The following is a 25,285-nucleotide window of genomic DNA, read 5'->3' as shown; positions in this document are numbered from 1 at the left end:
CGTGGTAAACCTCCATCCTACAGAAAAACTTTAAATTCCTTAATTGAATAACAAAAAGATAGTATAATCCCCGGAATCGAAAGCATATAGTTTTTGGCCTAACCGTCTGTCTGTGTGAAAAAAACCTTTAACATTGGTAATATCTTTTACACCACAAGAGGCCAAGCTTTCATATTTTGTATGTGTATTCCCTGTGTCAAACATTTCCATTGACACCAAAATCTTTGACCTGGTACCCTTTACATTGACCTTTGATCTACTTTTAGAAAATTCGAATATTTGAATATAAGCCATATCTTTCAAATCGTATGAGGTTCTGCTTTTATATTTAGCATGTGCATTTCTTGTGAAAAGACCTTTCCAACGATACCAAATTCGGTGACATTGACCATTGAATTAGTTTTTGGAAATTTAAAAAAAACTGCATGTCGTACAGTTCCACTTTGTTGTAATCCGGAGGCGTCAGTGTTTCACGAACACATCTTGTTTTGCAACTGATATTCCGCAAAATGTTCCTAACCTATAGAGCGTCCGTATTATCATCTTGCACACTACCAAAACATTTTTTTTTACAATTTTATCACTATGGCGTCCATTCTGTTAACAGAACTCAACCGGAAACGGAAACAACACCACTGAAGATGTCACTAAACATCATCTGAGGGAACTGGCAGCCACTGTTGTTGGACTGTGTGCAGGAATCCTTGCGTTTATAATTCTTCTCACATTTATCATTCAGTTCAAATCGAAGATTGTTTCTGGTTTTTCTTCCATAAAATTCCCACGTCCTGAAAAGCAAATCGAGATGCGTGTTCCACACAGAGTGTCAGTAAATATCGAGGTCATGGACGAGAACAAATAGGGTGTGCCATGTTAGAAGTGTGTGAGTAAATGGAAGTGATCTGCCTTGTTACATATTAGCTCAAACAGAAAATCATTATACCTATATGAAGTGGGTTCGATTTCTAAAAGAATTCCACGAACCAATGTCAATGTAGATGTGATATTTATTTATTTATTTTCGATCATATTAATGTCTATACTTGTATCTGCCATTGTGCTATATAAATAATTGTATAGATCCTGGAGTCATCAATCGATTGACTTTGGATTTATTCTATGCAGAAATCGTGCATTATTTCATATTAAAAATCATTCATTTCTAGTTCTTGCTTATTTCGAGCTGATTTGTCTGTCTTCTACAGCACCAGTATGCGTCAGACACGTATTAGATGAAAACACAAATTTTGTTTATCTTTTTATTATAAAACACAACAATATACATTTTAATACCAAAAAAACCAACTTGAAGATATGTAATGCACAGGAATCCCAGGTCGGGAAAATATAACCAGTCACGTGTCTAAGAAAAGATTTTCATGGTTGCAAACTATTTTTCATGACTGCTTTACTTGATACTATATTCCGCTTTGTAAACAATTCTGATATGTTGTAAATTCATAAAGAAACATACAAGTGAAGTATGTAGCACACAAAACACCGATTAAGTTTTCACTGATTATATATTCCCTATACAAGCATTACAACAACCTAGACATTATGAAAATATATTTGTAAATATGCTCTCAATAACGTTTCATACAAATCAAGCCTCTTTGTGACATAAGCGTGAGATCCCACTTGAGGAATCATAAACAGGATTAGTATAGATAAAATATATTGGTGAATGTAAATAATACAGACTTAAGGAGGTACTCTACATCGTCATAATGGCTGACTTCATTTTAAAACATGGATGAAAATATACATATCAGCAATATTTGTCTATTCATTTCAATTATCACCGCCTGGCTGAGTATCTCATTAGGTTCGAGTTTAGCAAGGGTTTTTTCCGGGTTACTTTCTACTAAAACTGCATTTTTTGACTAAATAAAATAAATCTGAATGTTTTCAACTTTTAAATATTGTTGTGTATATCCTCCACTTTTCATCGATATAAAATTTCTATGGTGTAGCATACCTCCTTAATTAATTGACTTGAACAGGTAAAAATACTATGAATGTGTGGGATGTTCTGCTGCTGAGGAAGTAAATTACTATTGTTTTATACACTGTACAAAAAAGACTGATTTATCAAAATTAAAGAGTTAGGCACGAGTGATTGTGACTCTCTAATATAAGTTAATTGCCCATTGTGCGGTGTAAAACAAAAGCTTGTATTCAGAAGTTGCTATTTAAAGTAACCAGTACACAATAAGGGGTATTCAAACCAATTCGAATATTGTTATAGAATTATGAAGTAAACAGACGTCTCCTTATGAGTGAAAAATTATCGAGAGGGACGTTAAACAAGATACAATCAATCAATGGATCTAAAGTACATATAAATTATATATACATGTAGCTTATCATGAACCAATGAACTGTTGGGGTTTAACATTGTGAACTTTTTGCATTCAGATATTTTTTCGTGATTTCTCTGACCATGACAACAAATTGTAAATTACACCTGCATGTATATTTGTCTGATCCTCACATTTCTTTGTGAAACTCTCGCCAAAGATGATTCTTCTGAGATATGGTTTTCGCATAGATTTCAATGTTAAACTAATTATAAGCGATAGTTTCAGAGGCGAAGATTATTTCTAAAAAAAATATCATATTCATAGATGATACGTTTAAACTGATACGAAAGATGTACATCACCGATGATTGAAAACTGATCGTTATGGATTGGCAATCTGTTTCTAACCCCCCCCCCCCTTCAGTTTAACTATGCTAACGTGTTACAGTCTGCAACAACATCTTTACTAAATAATTCATAAATCAAATTACGAAATCAGCATTTTAACAAGTCAGCATCATTTATTTTTTTTAAGTATATTAAGGGAAGTGGCGCACGATATTTATAGTCCGGATAACAAGATCATCAGTTTAAATAATGTTTAACAACTTTCTGATTATCTTCATACATCTTAAGAAAGTCTTTAAAAAATTTTTTTTAAAAAGGTTGCTCGAGTTAAAGTAGCACGCGTGCGCAATTTAGTTTCTAAAAATGCTTCCGTGGAATCCGTGGGAAAACAGAACAATAAAACCCGTCCCTTTCGACATGCTCTGGAGAAAATTGATTGTCCGATGAGACAGAATGTCGGACTGCGCATTGTAATGGGGTGGGGGAATACAACAATTGGGAATAAACATTTAGGTTGAAAGATACAGAGGAACTAAACTGTACGTGTCTAGCAAACAGTGTCAATTGTGCTAGCCATCCAGATAATGCGTCTAGTGAAATAAACAAACTTCAAAATGAAAAAGAAATACGACAATTTTTGTATTCGGTATCCATAACCAGTTTACGTAACGACAGTTAGATTTGTCCTCTTCTTAGACAAGACTAGTATCAATGTTACGATAATTTATCGTAGGATATTTCATCACTCTGCTTCTTGGGATTGTAACTTACGATTTCCTCGTATGGTTCTGCAATGGGTTTGGCTTTAGTAAACTGCAACATACAACTTCGATTGTTTTAATTTGAATTTACCTAATGAAGGGACACATATTGCTAAATAATATTCAAGTAAACACACCAAAACCTTTATGAATGAACGACACGGGGGCACCATGAAGTTAATTGAATCCAAGTTTAGAACTAACATGTATTTATAGTGCATGATTGGTATTATTTCAAAGTTTTGTTTTTACTAGATCTGGTGAAGTTATACAGTTTTTCATTAATTTAAGGTGAATAGTTCGTAATATTTCCTTTCTTAGAAAATGAATTTTAAATGGGGTTACATATACATTTTTTGAAAAGGTTAAAAATTCTAGAAGCATTTTCTTTTCAGAAGAGTACTGGAGAAAATGAAATTGTCGACTGCCTGAGTTTCTAATCATTACATACATATATCTTTAATGAATCCCTCAAAATTACAAGACATCGCTTTTCATCTTCATTTGATACATTGAACATAGAACGACACAGTGGACGAGAAAATCCCCTAGCTACTTTCGTAATTGTTTTGAACACCCTGGGGATCCAGGTTAAAATAGGTCCTCAGTACCCCTTTCTTGTCATACTAAATGGGGCGGTCCTTCGGATGAGACTGCATAAACCGAGGCACCGTGTCACAGCAGGTGCTCAAATACCATAAGCACCTAGCATAGACCTAAATTGTGCAGCCCTTTCACCGGTAATGGTGACGTCTCCACATGAGTAAAAAATTCCTTAACATTATACAACTAACCAACCTAGACAATAAAATGATTTTTTTATTCTAGCAATTCATTTCTATAAAGAAATTGTCAGTACCAGTTAAAACGGTCATTTCTGCATGGAGCTTCAGAGCTAAAACCTTGAAGGAACCCTTGCCCCATATCTTGCATACATGCTGATTGATAAGACATCGATTTTCAGTTTTCGTGAATATGCTACATGTATACAGTTTCAATTCGCTTCTGGTTATTTTCAAGGTTTGTTTTAAATATTTCCATTGATACATAATCTGCAATTCGAAACTGGACAAAGGTTATAAAATTAAGGCTGTATTCATTTTCAGTAATTCCATACATAGCTAATGTCGTGACAATTGTTGAAATGATATTGACGACGATTTTGTCGGAAAATAAGATATCCGAGCACCACTGCAGTACTGATAATCCTACGATGGAATTTGATTTTTTTTATTGATTTCGCAGACATATTTTCAATGTATTCCGAAATCTGAAGAAAAATGGTAATGTAAAACCTCTAAAAAAGAAGAAAAACACATACCTTTTGAGCCACGACGAAAATAACTAAATTAACTCCAGAAGCAGCAGCAAATATCCAAAATGTCGTAGGCGCACCAAGCCTTTGGATTAAGATTCCTCCAAATAAACTTCCGCATCCGGACCCCAAACCCCAGTAAACTCCATGAAGTATGCCCTGCATAGTAGCTAGGTTTTCTTGTGGTATAACAGTGCACATGTATGCGGTCAGGGCACTCCATACTCCAGCGTATGTACAACCTGTGGCGGGAAATTCAAATTCTAAGGCCAAGTTTGGCATCACTGTTAATGCATTCAATGTCCTTCTCTCGTTCTTTTTCATCGTTTTGTTTGAAGGAAAGAGAAAGTTTTGGTTTCTTATCTTTTTTAACATGTCTTCATTGTTTTAGTGATTATTTGCTTGTAACGTATACATATGTACCATTAATGACAGTAACATTTATATTTGACCTATTGCTGTATAATGGAATACCATTATATTATTCGTTAAAAGGTGTAAGTTAGAAGCTTTGATTTTAATAACCATGGGATGTATTGGAAATCTGTAAAAAAAAAAATGTCTGCTTATTATCAGTATTTTAAGTATAGAGTCGAACGACGAGACCCAGGAGTTACCTTGCTTATAGAAAGATAGAGACCTAATAATGTTTATAGAGAGATAGGGACCTAACATTATATTACTTATAGAAAGATAGAGACCTAATAATATTTATAGAGAGATAGGGACCTAATATTATATTGCTTATAGAAAGATAGAGACCTAATATTGTTTATAGAGAGATAGAGACCTAATATTATATTGCTTATAGAAAGATAGAGACCTAATATTGTTTATAGAGAGATAGAGACCTAATATTATATTGCTTATAGAAAGATAGAGAACTAATATTGTTTATAGAGATATAGGGATCTAATATTGTTTATAGAGAGATAGGGACCTAACATTATATTGCTTTTAGAGAGATAGGGACCTAATACTGTTTATAGAGAGATAGGGACCTAACATTATATTGCTTATAGAAAGATAGAGACCTAATATTGTTTATAGAGAGATAGGGACCTAATATTATATTGCTTATAGAAAGATAGAAACCTAATATTGTTTATAGAGATATAGGGACCTAATATTATATTGCTTATAGAAAGATAGAGACTTAATATTGTTTATAGAGAGATAGGGACCTAATATTGTTTATAGAGAGATAGGGACCTAATATTATATTGCTTATAGAAAGATAGATACCTAATATTGTTTATAGAGATATAGGGATCTAACATTATATTGCTTATAGAAAGATAGAGACCTAATATTGTTTATAGAGATATAGGGACCTAATATTATATATTGCTTATAGAAAGATAGAAACCTAATATTGTTTATAGAGATATAGGGACCTAACATTATATTGCTTATAGAAAGATAGAAACCTAATATTGTTTATAGAGATATAGGGACCTAATATTGTTTATAGAGATATAGGGACCTAATATTGTTTATAGAGAGATAGAGACCTAATATTATATTGCTTATAGAAAGATAGAGACCTAATATTGTTTATAGAGAGATAGAGACCTAATATTATATTGCTTATAGAAAGATAGATACCTAATATTGTTTATAGAGAGATAGAGACCTAATATTGTTTATAAAAGATAGAGACCTAATATTGTTTATAGAGAGATAGAGACGTAATATTGTTTATAGAGAGATAGGGACCTAATGTTGTTTATAGAGATATAGGGACCTAATATTGTTTATAGAGATATAAGGACCTAATATTGTTTATAGAGATATGGGGACTTAATATTATATTGCTTATAGAGAGATATATATCTAATATTGTTTATAGAGAGATAGGGACCTAATATTGTTTATAGAGAGATAGGGACCTAATATTATATTGCTTATAGAAAGATAGATACCTAATATTGTTTATAGAGATATAGGGACCTAATATTATATATTACTTATAGAAAGATAGATACCTAATATTGTTTATAGAGATATAGGGACCTAACATTATATTGCTTAGAGAAAGATAGATACCTAATATTGTTTATAGAGATATAGGGATCTAACATTATATTGCTTAGAGAAAGATAGAGACCTAATATTTTTGTTTATAGAGATATAGGGACCTAATATTATATATGGCTTATAGAAAGATAGAGACCTAATATTGTTTATAGAGAGATAGGGACCTAACATTATATTGCTTATAGAAAGATAGATACCTAATATTGTTTATAGAGTTATAGAGACCTAATATTGTTTATAGAGAGATAGAGACGTAATATTGTTTATAGAGAGATAGGGACCTAATGTTGTTTATAGAGATATAGGGACCTAATATTGTTTATAGAGATATAAGGACCTAATATTGTTTATAGAGATATGGGGACTTAATATTATATTGCTTATAGAGAGATATATATCTAATATTGTTTTTAGAGAGATAGGGACCTACTATTGTTTATAGAGAGATAGGGACCTAATATTATATTGCTTATAAAAAGATAGATACCTAATATTGTTTATAGAGATATAGGGACCTAATATTATATATTACTTATAGAAAGATAGATACCTAATATTGTTTATAGAGATATAGGGACCTAACATTATATTGCTTAGAGAAAGATAGAAACCTACTATTGTTGTTTATAGAGATATAGGGACCTAATATTATATATGGCTTATAGAAAGATAGAGACCTAATATTGTTTATAGAGAGATAGGGACCTAACATTATATTGCTTATAGAAAGATAGATACCTAATATTGTTTATAGAGATATAGGGACCTAATATTATATATTGCTTATAGAAAGATAGATACCTAATATTGTTTATAGAGAGATAGGGACCTAACATTATATTGCTTATAGAAAGATAGAGACCTAATATTGTTTATAGAGAGATAGGGACCTAACATTATATTGCTTATAGAAAGATAGAGACCTAATATTGTTTATAGAGATATAGGGACCTAATATTATATATTGCTTATAGAAAGATAGAGACCTAATATTGTTTATAGAGAGATAGGGACCTAACATTATATTGCTTATAGAAAGATAGAGACCTAATATTGTTTATAGAGAGATAGGGACCTAACATTATATTGCTTATAGAAAGATAGAGACCTAATATTGTTTATAGAGAGCTAGGGACCTAATATTATATATGGCTTATAGAAAGATAGAGACCTAATATTGTTTATAGAGAGCTAGGGACCTAATATATATTGCTTAGAGAGAGATACGACCTAATATTGCTGATGGTGCAACTGTTAAGGTAAGTGCAACTACAACTACATCTATGGACCCAAGTTTTTCCCCAGGAGAGTGGGTTCTACCCCATGCATTTTTTCCTGGGGGTACAACCTATACTAGGGACTAACACGTGATATAAAACAATTTAATTGGGACGGTTTGTAATCTTGAGTTATCGCTCTTCCCCAAACTGTGGTAAGTACTGACAAAGTAGATAGTGACAGGCTCTGTCGTGTGTAATGTCGATCACATCCAGCGATGGTTGATTAACAGAAAGTTGAAAGATGTGCAATTTGTATAGTAAAGACTATTATGAAGATAACGAACAGTGATCAATCTCATAACTCCTATAAAGGTGAAGATAACGAACAATGATCAATCTCGTAACTCCTATAAAGGTGAAGATAACGAACAATGATCAATCTCATAACTCCTATAAAGGTGAAGATAACGAACAGTGATCAATCTCATAACTCCTATAAAGGTGAAGATAACGAACGGTGATCAATCTCATAACTCCTATAAAGGTGAAGATAACGAACAGTGATCAATCTCATAACTTCTAAAAGGTGAAGATAACGAACGGTGATCAATCTCATAATTCTTATAAAGGTGAAAATAACGAACAGTGATCAATCTCATAACTCCTATAAAGGTGAAGATAACGAACAGTGATCAATCTCATAATTCCTGTAAAGGTGAGTATATACGAACAGTGATCAATCTCATAACTCCTGTAAAGGTGAAGATAACGAACAATGATCAATCTCATAACTCCTATAAAGGTGAAGATAACCAGCAGTGATCAATCTCATAACTCCTATAAAGGTGAAGATTACGAACAGTGATCAATTTCATAACTCCTATAAAGGTGAAGATAACGAACAGCGATCAATCTCGTAATTCTTATAAAGGTGAAAATAATGAACAGTGATCAATCTCATAACTCCTATAAAGGTGAAGATAACGAACAGTGATCAATCTCATAACTCCTGTAAAGGTGAAGATAACGAACAATGATGAATCTCATAACTCCTATAAAGGTGAAGATAACGAACAGCGACCAATCTCATAATTCTTATAAAGGTGAAAATAACAGTGATCAATCTCATAACTCCTATAAAGGTGAAGATAACGAACAGTGATCAATCTCATAACTCCTGTAAAGGTGAGGATAAACGAACAGTGATCAATCTCATAACTCCTGTAAAGGTGAAGATAACGAACAGTGATCAATCTCATAACTCCTGTAAAGGTGAGGATAAACGAACAGTGATCAATCTCATAACTCCTGTAAAGGTGAAGATAACGAACAATGATCAATCTCATAAATCCTATAAAGGTGAAGATAACGAACAGTGATCAATCTCATAACTCCTATAAAGGTGAAGATAACGAACAGTGATCAATCTCATAACTCCTATAAAGGTGAAGATAACGAACAGTGATCAATCTCATAACTTCTATATAAAAGGTGAAGATAACGAACAGTGATCAATCTCATAACTTCTATAAAGGTGAAGATAACGAACAATGATCAATCTCGTAACTCCTATAAGCAATACAAAATAAAAAGTTGGGTAAACACGGGCCGCTGGACACACCAGAGGTGGGATTAGGTGCCTCGGAGGAGTAATCATCCCCTCTGGACCGGTATGATAGATAAGTATCCTCGTGTTCCATATTTTAAACCTACTAACACCTTTATCAAAATTTCTTTGTCATTTGTTTCAACCTTCTATCATAGTTATCACCATTGCAATGTCGCACAAATTCACATTCTATATTATGAAATTAAAAAATAACGTCTGGTGTTTAGGATCTATATTAATAAAAGGACTGACAAAAGAAGTCATTCCTGAACATTTGGTCATTTGATGAATAATGACTTATGACCAAAAAACCAGCTCATGGATTCATTAATATATCACATCCGTTTATATATATATATATATATATATATATATATATAAAGCACAGCAAATTTCACTTTATTTGGATACCCACTTCCGCTCCTACTCGGGGTTGAACTCACGATCTGCGGAACTAAATCTCCTAGCAGCATGTGACCAGCGCGGTAGACCGCTTGACCATCTAGGCAAGTAAAAAAAACTTGCTTCCGTATGACGTAGGGGGCGGAAGTGGGTATCCAAATAAAGTGAAATTTTTTGTGCTTTATATTAAATATTTCTTCACTTAGGGCAGTTATGTTCATTTAAGATTTCATTGCTATTTCCGTGCTTTACATATATATAAATTGCTATTTCCGTGCTTTATATATATATATACTAGATGCAATCCAGTAGTAAACATCTAGAGAGATGCAAAACCCATGCGATTAAAAAGATGATGCAAGTATTGTTTTATTTTGATTGCATAAAACCTTACCCTGTCATGATTGATTGATTGAATATTGTTTAACGTCCCTCTTGAGAATATTTTACTCATTTGGAGACGTCACCACTGCCGGTGAAATAACTGACAACAATGGATACAAAATATAAGGATCACAGCGGTCAACTAGGGATGCTTACTCCTCCTAGGCACCTGATCCCACCTCTGGTATATTCAGTGGCCCGTGTTTGCCCAACTCTCTATTTTGTATTGCTTACAGGAGTTATGAGATAGATCACTGTTCGTTATCTTCACCTTTCATACAAACAAGACAAAAACTAGATCTAGAATCAAAGTGATAAAAAGAATACAGACCTTGAAAGATCTCCACTGGTAAAACCAGCCATGGATTTGTGACAGATGCAAACACACAGAACCTACAGACGTATCCAAGTAAACCCAGGGCCATAAAGGTGGAGTAAGATACATATTTAAAAACGTGGAATACTCCAAAAAACATCACAGCCTCCGAGAGACAGTTCACGACAGATCCAATGCCTACCAGGAATTGAGTGGCACCTGAAAAAAAGAGAGAGAAGAATACAAAAAACCGGAGAGATCGGCAAAACTCAACTGCTACTGTGCAAAACAAGACATTTAATATATGAATTATCAGATAGTGTGCAAAACAAGACATTCAATATATAATTTATCAGATAGTGTGCAAAACAAGACATTTAATATATAAATTATCAGATAGTGTGCAAAACAAGACATTTAATTTACAAATTATCAGATAGTGTGCAAAACAAGACATTCAATATATAAATTATCAGATATCAGTCACTTTTACATATGTAGGAATATAATTTTTAAAAAAATTAAATACATGTAGTATGACTGCGTCTCTAGCTGTTCGACAAATAGTAACAAATATATCGTTCTATGCACAACAGCTTGCCTGAAATATGATACTACTTTCACATTAAATCATTTACTCGCCAAATAACAAATTGCGCTGTACAATTGCAGTCCCGGATCGAGAGAGGGTCACTGGGGTTAGATCCACTGTTTGGTTAATAAAAATGGTGATTTTTGTTTTGCCATTTGGGAGTCTTCAAAGCCACACATCCACCTCATTTTTGAGCTGAAAAGGTACAAACTTGGACCCCCCTCCTTTAATGATTTTCTGGATTTACAACTGTGAATGTTAGCTTTAAAAGACCCGATAAAAAATATTCATTAATTCTAAATCAACACAAAATGACTTCTTAAAATCTTACCTAAGTTTTCTAAATGCCAGTACAGGAAACCCCATATCACACCGTTTGACACACCCATGAAGAAAGCTACAAACAGCCAAGAAGCATAATGGACAGAACAGAATAATTTAAACGTCCCCATCACTGCAGGAATCGGCTTTCCATTAGATTTATCCTCTTCTTGTTTCTGTCAAGTAAACAAAAAGGTCACCGAAATAAATCTAATCTAAGAGTTAAGGAGTGCAGACAAACTAGCGATATCTCAACTTTAAAAAATTATACCTCGAAAAGCATTAATGAGGGGAGAGCAATAGTTGTAGTATGTAAGGCATTTTGAATATAAGAAATAATGTAAAATCAGTAATTTTCGTAGTGGTTTAAAATGTGTTGTTTAGATGGAATGGACATACAATCTCGAAAAGGAAACATTGATGTATACTTTAACCGTAACCAACCATGCACAGGATTTTGTCAGGCTGCAACCTCACGAAAACGAGCTTTTTCACAGTGTATCACAACCATTAATAATGAACTTATTGTAAATCGTGAAGCTAGTGAAAAAATATGGTAATTTTAATTAAAAAAACACAACAAAACCCAGCAAAAACAAATAAAATTGAAAAAAAGAGCAAGAGGCCCACAGGCCTTATTAGCCACCTACCTGAGAATTAGTTAAAAGTATCACAAGCCCCGAGAACTGCTAATTTATAACCGTTTCCTTCTTTCGTTACGTCAAAACAAGATGTGTTCCATAAACACAAATGCCCCCGAAAGTGCCCACATTGATGAAAGATTTTACACAATATAATACATGTTATATTAACACTATGACTATCTTGGACCCACCCTAAAGTCAGAACTGTAGTACCAAAACTCCTACCCTTGGGATCTTGAAATTTTCTATTTTAAGAAAGGGCTTCCTGTTCATTCTAAATTTAAAGTGCATGCTATTCAAATGTTTTACACAGACACTATATGCCAAATTTAGCCCCACCCTGGAATCAGAACCTCTACCCCAGTTGATTATGAATTCATGACTATGTAATTAGTTTTTCTTACACATGTGCGGTTGTAGAAGAGACTTTGTTTAAAATTGGTCAATTTTGGGCAGTTTTTGCCCCGCCCCTAAGGTGCAGAAGTAATGAAATTTACAAGTTATGCCCCCGTATCCCTGTGATATATATCACCTTTGAAAAGAATTTGAAATGAACTTATTAAAAAGAAGTTGAAGTTAAAAAATGTTCAATAGTAAACGGACGACGCACGATGACGGACGCAGGCCAATAGCAATAGGTCACCCGAGTAACTCGGTAACCTATTAAAAAAAAACCGCAAACATTTTCATATTTTCAGTTTCTCTGATGAACAAATGGCACTTGTGAAGTGTGAAACTTGCCAGGAATTTATATAGAAATGTGAAACTTACTGGGAATTCATACAGAAATGTGAAACTTACTGGGAATCTATATAGAAGTGCAGCTATAAACGTGAACACCATACAGCCAGCAAAGAAGTAAAAACAGATTCTGTAGTCGCTCCTGTGAATGCTGATACCACAAATCTCAAAACTAGTTCTCTCCATAGCCACCACTCCTCCGGCACAAATGGAACTAGGGGAAAAAAGAAAAGGCGGTACTTTCATGTCCCATCTACAGTGATCATCAGTTTTAGAATGTCAATACTGTTCAGTTTCCTTAACCCCTGAGAGTTAATGCTCAATTTGGAGGATTTTTAGAAATACACGTTGTTTATCAATGCTCCTCGTGGTTGAGAAATCTTTGACTACGGAGTATCCCTAAAATGAGCAAACACAAGATATGATTTCACAGATTTCCGTAAGAGGTGATTGTTAATAATCCCAGTGTTACATGTCGAAAGAGTGATCCAAAACCACACCGAGACTAGCAAAATATAAGAAAGAAAATATTTTGCTATTTAAGAATAATTTCTAAACTATAAGCTCATAGGCCACATGATTCACTTTCGTTTTCAATAAACTACTCTGAAAAAGCATATACGAGAGTTAAGTGGCAGATCTAAGCCAGTTTTCTTCTTCTTCTTCTTCTTTTGATGACAACTTATGTCAATACGATATGAAGTTAATCCGTTGTTTATCGATGCTTGAATTTGATCTTACAGAAGAAATAAATTTTGATAATTGTTGAATTAATGAAATATGCCTGTTCGTTTCTTCAATCCGTGATTTTAGTCTTGAATCAGCCTTATGGAAATTTCTAGAACGAAGCAAGATAACATGATATAGACTACAACCAATCGTCTACAACCAATAGACTACAACCAATCGTCTACAACCAATCGTCTACAACCAATAGTCTACAACCAATAGACTACAACCAATCGTCTACAACCAATAGTCTACAACCAATAGACTACAACCAATAGTCTACAACCAATCGTCTACAACCAATAGACTACAACCAATCGTCTACAACCAATAGTCTACAACCAATAGACTACAACCAATAGTCTACAACCAATAGACTACAACCAATAGTCTACAACCAATAGACTACAACCAATCGTCTACAACCAATAGACTACAACCAATAGACTACAACTAATAGTCTACAACCAATAGTCTACAACCAATAGACTACAACCAATAGTCTACAACCAATAGACTACAACCAATAGTCTACAACCAATAGACTACAACCAATAGTCTACAACCAATAGACTACAACCAATCGTCTACAACCAATAGACTACAACCAATCGTCTACAACCAATAGACTACAACCAATCGTCTACAACCAATAGTCTACAACCAAAAGTCTACAACCAATCGTCTACAACCAATAGACTACAACCAATAGTCTACAACCAATAGTCTACAACCAATAGACTACAACCAATCGTCTACAACAAATAGACTACAACCAATAGTCTACAACCAATAGTCTACAACCAATAGACTACAACCAATAGTCTACAACCAATAGACTACAACCAATAGTCTACAACCAATAGACTACAACCAATAGTCTACAACCAATAGACTACAACCAATAGACTACAACCAATAGTCTACAACTAATAGACTACAACCAATAGTCTACAACCAATAGACTACAACCAATAGTCTACAACCAATAAACTACAACCAATAGTCTACAACCAATAGTCTACAACCAATAGACTACAACCAATAGTCTACAACCAATAGACTACAACCAATAGTCTACAACCAATAGACTACAACCAATAGTCTACAACCAATAGACTACAACCAATCGTCTACAACCAATAGACTACAACCAATAGTCTACAACCAATAGACTACAACCAATAGTCTACAACCAATAGACTACAACCAATAGTCTACAACCAATAGACTACAACCAATCGTCTACAACCAATAGACTACAACCAATCGTCTACAACCAATAGACTACAACCAATCGTCTACAACCAATAGTCTACAACCAAAAGTCTACAACCAATCGTCTACAACCAATAGACTACAACCAATAGTCTACAACCAATAGTCTACAACCAATCGTCTACAACCAATAGACTACAACCAATAGTCTACAACCAATAGTCTACAACCAATAGTCTACAACCAATAGACTACAACCAATAGTCTACAACCAATAGACTACAACCAATAGTCTACAACCAATAGACTACAACCAATAGTCTACAACCAATAGACTACAATCAATAGACTACAACCAATAGTCTACAACTAATAGACTACAACCAATAGTCTACAACCAATAGACTACAACCAATAGTCTACAACCAATAAACTACAACCAATAGTCTACAACCAATAGTCTACAACCAATAGACTACAACCAATAGTCTACAACCAATAGACTACAACCAATAGTCTACAACCAATAGACTACAACCAATAGTCTACAACCAATAGACTACAACCAATCGTCTACAACCAATAGACTACAACCAATAGTCTACAACCAATAGACTACAACCAATAGTCTACAACCAATAGTCTACAACCAATAGACTACAACCAATAGACTACAACCAATAGTCTACAACCAATAGTCTATAACCAATCGTCTACAACCAATAGACTACAACCAATAGTCTACAACCAATAGACTACAACCAATAGTCTACAACCAATAGACTACAACCAATAGTCTACAACCAATAGTCTACAACCAATAGTCTACAACCAATAGACTACAACCAATAGTCTACAACCAATAGTCTACAACCAATAATCTATAACCAATAAACTACAACCAATAGACTACAACCAATAGTCTACAACCAATAGTCTACAACCAATAGACTACAACCAATAGTCTACAACCAATCGTCTACAACCAATAGACTACAACCAATCGTCTACAACCAATAGACTGCAACCAATCGCGCATTCTCGGGCCTTTTCAGCAAGCCGAGAAGTTGTGATTGGTTTATAACATTATGTAGTTGTTTTTCAATAGTTATACTTATGAGAGTTTTGACTAGACCGATATCTATCATTTTATGAAGATTTATAATTATTTTTACTTACATACATGTACATCTCATTCAACGAAGGACACCCCCTTCCAAGACCAACGATCCGACACATCGATCGATTTTTAATTACGATATTCAACTGATATCTTTGATGTTCTTAATTTTTTCCGTGATTACAGAAGTCACTGTTACGCCTTTTTGTAATAGTTTGTTAACAGTTACTGATGTATACAAGCATGTGGATAAACACAAAAAAGTTTTTATTTCGTGTGGACATGTTTTGTGATGAGACACAGGTATTGAAAGTAAGTAGTAAGTCGAAAACTGTCCAATATGTCAGATATATCGAATGGTCCGGGAAAACTGTCCAATATGTCAGATATATCGAATGGTCCGGGAAAACTGTCCAATATGTCAGATATATCGAATGGTCCGGGAAAACTGTCCAATATGTCAGATATTGAATGGTCCGGGAAATCTGTCCAATATGTCAGATATCGAATGGTCCGGGAAAACTGTCCAATATGTCAGATATCGATTGGTCCGGGACTCTAGTGGGAAGTTTGCGCCTTATAACTTAAACATTTTTACCGAAATTAGGTTTAACACTACCTGGCAATGTCCAATAAATCAGGCCACTGTTTTCAATTTGTATTCTATACTTTCCATTTGTATTTACTATTAAATCCGACACTTTGGATGTGTTGTTGGATTTTAGTGTGATATATATATATATTAAAAGAAAGAGAATAAACAGTACACACAGTTAAAATTTTAACGCAAGCGCTTTCATTTTATAATCCTCAGGCGTTACATTTTAAAATAGTTTTGCCAGGTTTAAGATAGTTTGTTGTCAGGCCATTTCAAAACTACTTTAAAATGTAACGCCTGAGGATTATAAAATGAAAGCGCTTGCGTTAAAATTTTAACTTTGTGTACTGTTTATTCTATTTCTTTTAATATTTTATACCGGACACTGTGATTTTTTAAAAACACAATTTGGATATACATGTATATATATATATATTATTCTGTTAATATTAGTCTGTTATTCGAGTTTTGTGTTTCTTGACTTTTATTATTGGATATATATATATATATATATATATCCAATAATAAAAGTCAAGAAACACAAAACTCGAATAACATTTCACTGTGAAATGTTATTCGAGTTTTGTGTTTCTTGACTTTTATTATTGGATGTATTTACTGTATCAAATACCGAATTCTTTATTTACAAACTATATATATATATATGTGTGTGTGTGTGTGTGTTTGTGTGTGTTTGTGTGTGTGTGTGTGAATTACATACTGTATCCTTCAGAATTATCGAAAAGACTTTACATGAATTTGATATATATTTTCATAAAACCTTAAACTCCCATTGTATATATGAAGTCGTCTATGCAAGTAATGGTCCCCTCTGATCCAGTAGTTCTTCAGAAGCCGTTTTAAACACACACTATATCTTTAATATATCTTTGTTGTTATTCGACACTTTTCCGAAATACTTTTACACTGTAATTCATAGTGTGGCCTCGGCTTGGCCTTGGAACCATTGTTTACAGGAATTGTGATCTTCAATGCAAGATAATGTTTACTTATTAATTTGATTAGTGGTACCAATGTAGTTGAGAGGACACAATGTCGCATTCCATTGGAAAATGTTCCTTAGTGTTAACAAACTTTCATTCTCTTCAACCAAAGATACCACGTTTTACAGCGTTTGGTTCAAACCAGCCCGTTGATTTTTATTTAGAAGAAACTGAAAATTTGAAAGTTTAACAATGACAACAAACTTTAACCTGAAAAGCTCATTCTAGCCTATGGCGTGGGTAAATTTTGCAGCGGTGAAATTATTTTGAATTCGTTATCACCAAGTTTCACGGCAGATTTCATGGGGAATTTTGTAGACTTGATAAGAATTATTTTAACAACAAAATTCGTATATATCTATAAATGCCAGAATTCACACGTTTAGCTTTCATTTTTCGCGTACTCGATGGACAAAATTAATAAGATTAGGCCTGGCTTTACAAATTAAGAAACTGAATCAAACATACATTTTCATATAGGATTTTTGGCTTTCATAATGTTCGGAATAGGTTTTTGATATTCAGTTTTCGTTGGACATTCTAGTTCTTGAAATTGATATCTAAAAGGTAGTGATGTACATTACTTTTGATCAAATAGAAAACACTGCCTTAGAATAAAAAAAGTTAAAATTTTGATTTGGAATGATATACTTACAATGCCCCAAACCCCAGGGATCCCCAACTTCTTTGGACGCCATACTTATTCAAATTCTTGTTCCCGAGGTGTTCAAGGCAACCCGAGTCAGCTAGTGAAGAAGTCGGAGACTGAACCAGTTCTCCTAATATCACCAACACGAAGACGATGTTGAACACTTTTTGTAAATCCTCGGAGTCGAACATCCAGCCTCTACTTTCCAGCAGTCTGGTGTAACTGCTAGGGAGAGCCTCGTCAATAGTCAGCACACGGTTCCTACTTACGGATATGTTACCATCTATAGAAATATTCAGTCCGATATCCTGGCATCTATCCTCTGTTATACGGGGTGGTGTAACAAACCCTATACCCATGATGAACGCCATCCAGCCAATGGTACTTAAGACAAGGAGGCATCTACGCATACGCCACCTGTCAGCGCAAGTTCCCCATAAAGGTCCGCTACAGAAGCCTAAGAGGGGCCTCACTCCAGCCAAAATACCTATTTCTCTGGGACTAAATCCTAACTGTTTCAAATACAGCGACATGAAAGGAAAAACTGCCCCCAGTGCACCAAAGAAGGAAAAGTAAAATAACTTGAAAGGTAGAAGGTCGGGTTCCACTACACAACAGGAACTCTTTTCCTGGGTATTTTCCGGACAATTTTCCTCCGTTTTGGAAACTATCGGATCGTGATCGTCCTTCATAATTGTTGCTGATTTTCTAAAATCAGGTATAATCTTTTTTTTTTCACTCTGTTGTATAATTTTCTCCTATTGGAAACATGATGTGTCTTCACTTTGCAAACACCTGCGACAATACTCGTGTGTGTGACATCTCTCCCTGTTCTCCATCCGTTAGTGTTGCTATTCTCGCCGGTATTCGCCAAATCAAATCTCGTCCATCACAGATCAGCATTCCCTGCAATTAGGATCAAAATTACAATACGCCACAGTCACAGATTTTATACAATATCGTTATTAACGTAAACGGCTAACGTGCACTACCGATAGAATTATAGGAATCATACAAAATAGGCCTATTATTTGTGAGCGTAAATCCATTATTTAAATCTAGAAAATGGAAGTTAAAGAGACAAACAAAGGAAAATCTCCACTTTTTAACTCTCTTGCGACAATTTTGAAATTTTGCAAACCCAATTGAAAATGTTGACATGATTTTACATCCGGTACACTCAACCACAAACTACTATAACCATGCATTTTGCGTGATCGAGACAGGTATCACCTACATAACGTGTTGAATTGATCACAGCTTATATCAAAACAGCTGTCGCAGATGTTTCACATAGAGCGACAATTCAGTTAAACGTAAACCACTGAAAGAGCCTGCTCATCTGCAGTGTAGAGTCATTGCCTCCTGACACAACACATACATATATAATACCATATACTATAGTCATTGTCTCCTGACACAACACATACATATATAATACAATATACTATAGTCATTGTCTCCTGACACAACACATACATATATAATACCATATACTATAGTCATTGTCTCCTGACACAACACATACATATATAATACAATATACTATAGTCATTGTCTCCTGACACAACACATACATATATAATACCATACACTATAGTCATTGTCTCCTGACACAACACATACATATATAATACAATATACTATAGTCATTGTCTCCTGACACAACACATACATATATAATATACTATAGTCATTGTCTCCTGACACAACACATACATATATAATATACTATAGTCATTGTCTCCTGACACAACACATACATATATAATATACTATAGTCATTGTCTCCTGACACAACACATACATATATAATATACTATAGTCGTCATCTCGTGTGTGTGTGCATGCATAAAGGAGACAATGACTATAGTATATACTATATATGTGTCTGTGTGCTTTGTTAGGAGATGATGACTATAGTATATACTATATATGTGTCTGTGTGTTGTGTTGGGAGATGATGACTATAGTATATACTATATATGTGTCTGTGTATTGTGTTAGGAGATGATGACTATAGTATATACTATATATGTGTCTGTGTGTTGTGTTGGGAGATGATGACTATAGTATATACTATATATGTGTCTGTGTGTTGTGTTGGGAGATGATGACTATAGTATATACTATATATGTGTCTGTGTGTTGTGTTGGATGATGACTATAGTATATACTATATATGTGTCTGTGTTGAATTTAGGTAACACTTTTGCAGCATGTCCATTAGTAGTAAGCCTTATATATATTATAGAAGATAAACAAATTTGTATTCAATATTTGTATTCACCTGAGGATGGATGTTAAAATCCAGGGGTGCGTTTTACAAAAGAACTTACGACTTGCGACCAACTTTACATGCTGAAATTTTCTCATTTATTGTAAGATCATTCACTCCAATGTAAAATAATGAAAAAATAAAGCTGAAAATTAAGTCTCAGAAACGTTTCTTTCGTTCATACATACTAATAACTGTATGAAGAGAATTTAAGTCTTGCGACTTTGTCGTAAGCTGTTTTGTAAAATGGGCCCCAGAAAGCGCTAGTGATTTAAATATATGGAACTGCATATTTTCCTGCTTTTTTATTTAGTTATTTATTATTTTGACTGTGTGATATCAACTCTTTCTATTTGGATTATATATATATATATATATATATATATATATATATATATACCAAATACAACCTTACGTTTACCCCTAGGATCTAAACGATACATGTGATAATCAATTAATTAATATATAAAGCACTAAATAATCACAACTAGGTACTGAAAATTTTCGCCCCAGCCTGGGGTCGAACCAGCGACGTACGGCACCCACCGCCTGGCAAGATTTTCAGTACCTGGTTGTGATTATTTAGTGCTTTATATATATATATATATATATATATATATATATATATATGACTTACTACTAACGGACATGCTGCAAAACCTAAATTCAAACATTACATGTGGTTCAGTTTATTGTATTATTAATCATGAGGATATGCTGTTCATGTGAAACACAAGTGTTTACATGTTATATATAGTTTTGTTTTGGGAGTGCACAATATGCTTTTATGCAGCATTTTATTTCATGGACGGTTAGCCTGGTTGGATACTTTTTATTGACATTTTATATGGTTTTAATGCAACGGGCTATGGTATAATATTTTGTGTGGGGTTTATTTTTTCGTCATTTATAATTTTAACAAATGACCTATTTATCTTTATGGAGGAGTGGTTTTATTTACTGGTGGGAGGCAAACAGACATAAATATATTTGGCATTCAATACAGTCAAGAATTTAAGAATAATCATTACATTTGTTGCAACACGTGTAAGTCCTTCATTTGCATTTCATTAATACTGCAGTCAATTAATATTCATATTTACAATGCGAAAGTTTTAGTTTATCCCGGAAATAATAATTCTAGCGTAAATAAAACAACAAACACCCCAAATGAAATTCCTGGGGTGGGGACAGATGAGAAGGACATTCGAGTGAGCTTGTATAGTGACAGCTGTAAAGTATCATTAAACCCTGAAAATATAAACTTTTGCAAATATCATATAAGTGCGAATATGGTACATAACAACGTCATCGACCTACTCTCCTGTAAAGCTGTAAAAAGACTTGTAATACATATTTCACACCCTTCAGAAGTGTTACCAATATTCAATTATATCCACATCGTATTACGATCTCTTTTGCTTTGATTCTAATTATCATAGGTATAAAATATCTATCCTACATAGGTTTTATTCATCAATTTACGTGATTATTGGCCCGACAGAATACGTGGCTTTCTAGTTATTTTTGTGGAATGTAGAACGTCCACAGGCCTTTACGATCCAATTGGGAAAATTCACATCGTGTAAGGAAAGAATACAAAACTACTGCAGTTATTAAACTCGGTGGCGGTATAAGGGACATGAATAAAATAAACTTGCTTACTGACGCGAAAATAATCCAAGCCAAGGGGATCTTATTTAAACAAAATGCTTTCTTGTTGTTTTATCAGGTGATGAAGGTAGCAAGTATTGCAGGAAAAAATCATAACCCGCGTTTTCTCTGCACTGGTTGCTCCATTCAGCACCCGATAAAACAAAGAGACATTTTATTGTTAATAATTTTCTTTTCATGTATTTTCTAAAAATATAAACTAGATTTGAGTACTAAAATATCATATCGTGGACCCATTCGTTACTTTAAACGGAACATCCTTTGACCTTGACGACGCTCCATATTTGGTAATGATTACGCGGACAGGTTGTACTAAAAAACTGGATCGAACTAGTTTGCAACAAACAGCTGACAAACCTATATTCATTGTCGCTGACGAATGCAATGTCAATTTCAAAAGAAGTAATTTTTAATATAAGAAAAAAGATTCAGTGAATGTAAATATTCATTGATGATAAAGGTTGGGACCTGCGAGACTGTTTTCTTGATAAAATTACCTCTATGGAAGAGGTTTTTATACATGTATGTCTTACAAAGCTTGAAATGTAGAAAAGCTAATGGTTTAGAAAAACCATTCAGTTTGCAGGGGTAGATTCTATAAAACCACATGTAATAAAAGAAGCCCCATCATTGACTTGGAAGTTCACAGCAATACATACAATTATACAGCGTGATTTCACAATATACTTATATAAGTGTTTATATATACATACTGAACATTTGATCTATATCTCAAATAACAAAGCATTGCATAATATGATTGATTGTATATTGTTTAACGGGACGCTCTCGAGTTTTTCACAAGGAGACATTGCACAATACAAAAATTAATTGCGTATATGCACTATATGCTATATCATTTATATGAACAGCAGCTATTTAAAAAAGGTACATGGATTGCAAAGTTGTTTCTGATCCTGACACTACGTAACTAAACAAGTTAAATTAGATTTTGTAAAGACCTATATTCGTATGACTAAATGTTCAATTTATCTGCTACATGTTCCGGGACAAAGAAGAATTCGAAAGATGCAAGGTGAAGATAACGAACAGTGATCAATCTCATAACTCCTATAAGCAATACAAAATAGATAGTTGGGCAAACACGGACCCCTGGACACACCAGAGGTGGGATGGTGTGCGTTTTCTTTTGATGACGTACTTAGCTCCCGCCTGGGATTTAAACCTCTTGTCCTGGAGGATTGTGGGAGATGTCATCGAGGTCTCAGTGAAACAATCAAATTGCCTACAACATGTTCTGGAGTAAATTAAAGAAGGATTTTGAAAAAGAAATACATTTTCTAAGCAGTGGCATGATGTTTGCCTGAACCCTGACTTTGGTGCTCACCATTGTGGTAGGGGCCTCATACATGTAACTATGCCCTCAGTTTGTATGCCACAAGTCTTGGAGCAAAGCATTTTCGAAAACGTGTTCTCAGTATGACATATCTAACCCGGTCTGCCTTGGCACAAGAACCCCGGATTCTGGAGATATGACTTTTACAGTTTCGGTAGAGACCATGGTCATACTATATCTAGGAGTACAGACTTTTCTTCTTTTTTTTAATGCATAATTTTACTGCCCTCACCCCTGGAGACAGTGAACATGAGATACATAATTTTTTCTACCCCGAAAGCTGCTACACATCAATATTGGTTACATTCTATGAGAAGAAGTTGAACATTTTTCACAAGTTAGCGACGCGTGGACACACTACTTCAGCCAGGCAGTTTACCTAAAACTGTATCAGGTGTTACAAGCTACAGGATTATGTATCAATGTGAGGTTCCACAGAAACAGAGCATTAACTATGTAATTTACCTTCAATTGACAGAATGAACCGCCCAAAGGCATGTTCAAGGGATTTATGCATCTAATTAAGTAAAGGGCTAAAGGGAGTGAAATTCACTTACATATCTAGAATAAAATCTCAATAAACAGATGGGGTATCGCCTATATTCATACCGTGAGCTGATACGAGTGTTTAGAAAATGCTGGCAAGGATATGAAAGCCTTTAAAATCACAGTGCGTGACATATGATAAGTAAACATTCAGCATGGGGTTTTCCGTGTATATCAAATGGAGAATCACTGTGCGTCAATCGATAAATTTTGTAAAACACCTTTATAAATCAGCACTCCCCCTCTCTCTCTCTCCTTTGGGTGATAGCGCCCTGTCCAATGTTGTCAGCTATGGAGTAGAAACACACACATCACAGATAGTGCACATGGACATTGGTGCAGATTTATCCATGCATGAACAAATATGCTACATGATTATAAACGTGAAAGTTGCCCCCAGGTAATCTTTGTGTGTATGTGTATCTCGGAACAAAATCCATTTCTGAATTGAAATGTTCGTAAATCGCTAATCAAAGTAAAATCATGAAATAGAATAAAATAAGAGAGAGAGAGAGAGAGAGAGAGAGAGAGAGAGAGAGAGAGCACACTACTTGCATTGTGTTGATTGTTCAAAACTGTAACTTTCATATAATACGTGGCTGATTAAAACAAACATATGTTTTCAGGAAAGTGCAGCATGCGTTTGCACAATGAGTTGGTACATAACATTCAATGTCATTATATAAAAGATGGATTATTCTCAAAAGAATGACCGTCTCCGTATATCGACTATCAAAACATCGTGCACTGCAGTATTCATTACAGCTGTATGTGTAACTGTTAAAAAAAATAATGAACACTGATCAGTTGATGGTAGGATTCGTTGATATCAGTGAAAAAAAAAATCAAGTAAGCAGCTGGAAGAGAGGTCTAACCTTGTTATCGTTGTCTATATTCTGCACTCAGTTCTTCCGACGTAAGCTCCTTTGGTCAATAGACAGTTAACACAGGTGAGAATAGACGCATCATGTGATTTTCTCTTCTTGGCCTTGATAATTTAAACTCATTACAGACAGTAGCCGTCCTTGAGATGACAAAACGTGCAACCCCCACACAGGCACTCGACGTTTTAAATATATATAATTTAAAAATTCTCTTCCAGTAAACATAATAT

The 25,285-nt window shown here is 34.2% G+C and overlaps 2 protein-coding genes across 9 annotated transcripts in view; one reads left to right on the top strand and one right to left on the bottom strand.

Moving 5' to 3' along the window:
* The window catches only part of LOC125646783 (uncharacterized), an 18,969-nt gene extending 17,808 nt beyond the window's left edge, over positions 1–1,161 (top strand). For all 3 annotated transcript variants that reach the window (XM_048873313.2, XM_048873312.2, XM_048873314.2), the window contains one exon: positions 608–1,161. In XM_048873313.2, coding sequence (XP_048729270.2) covers positions 608–862 — 255 coding nt within the window. In that variant the 3' untranslated portion in view covers positions 863–1,161. The remainder of the gene's footprint in view (positions 1–607) is intronic.
* An 84-nt stretch (positions 1,162–1,245) lies between these two features.
* Positions 1,246–25,242, bottom strand: LOC125646784 (major facilitator superfamily domain-containing protein 6-like). 6 transcript variants are annotated; one of them, XM_056141669.1, is made up of 8 exons: positions 25,047–25,137; positions 24,393–24,460; positions 18,323–19,222; positions 13,059–13,212; positions 11,624–11,789; positions 10,716–10,919; positions 4,736–4,971; positions 1,246–3,466 (listed from the first exon to the last, which is right to left on the bottom strand). In XM_056141669.1, the coding sequence occupies exons 3-8, from the start codon at positions 19,006–19,008 to the stop codon at positions 3,368–3,370; spliced, it is 1,545 nt and encodes a 514-aa protein (XP_055997644.1). In that variant the 5' UTR covers positions 19,009–19,222; positions 24,393–24,460; positions 25,047–25,137; the 3' UTR covers positions 1,246–3,367. The 6 variants fall into 6 exon arrangements, with proteins under 6 accessions (XP_055997644.1, XP_055997646.1, XP_048729272.2 ...); XM_056141671.1 differs by having other exon boundaries at positions 24,393–24,948; positions 25,047–25,106; XM_048873315.2 differs by lacking the exon at positions 24,393–24,460 and having other exon boundaries at positions 25,047–25,242.
* Between the last annotated feature and the right edge of the window lie 43 nt (positions 25,243–25,285).

This window comes from Ostrea edulis, chromosome 6 (genome assembly GCF_947568905.1).
Source record: "Ostrea edulis chromosome 6, xbOstEdul1.1, whole genome shotgun sequence".
Classification (NCBI taxonomy): domain Eukaryota; kingdom Metazoa; phylum Mollusca; class Bivalvia; order Ostreida; family Ostreidae; genus Ostrea; species Ostrea edulis.
This window is presented reverse-complemented; position numbering and strand designations above follow the sequence as displayed.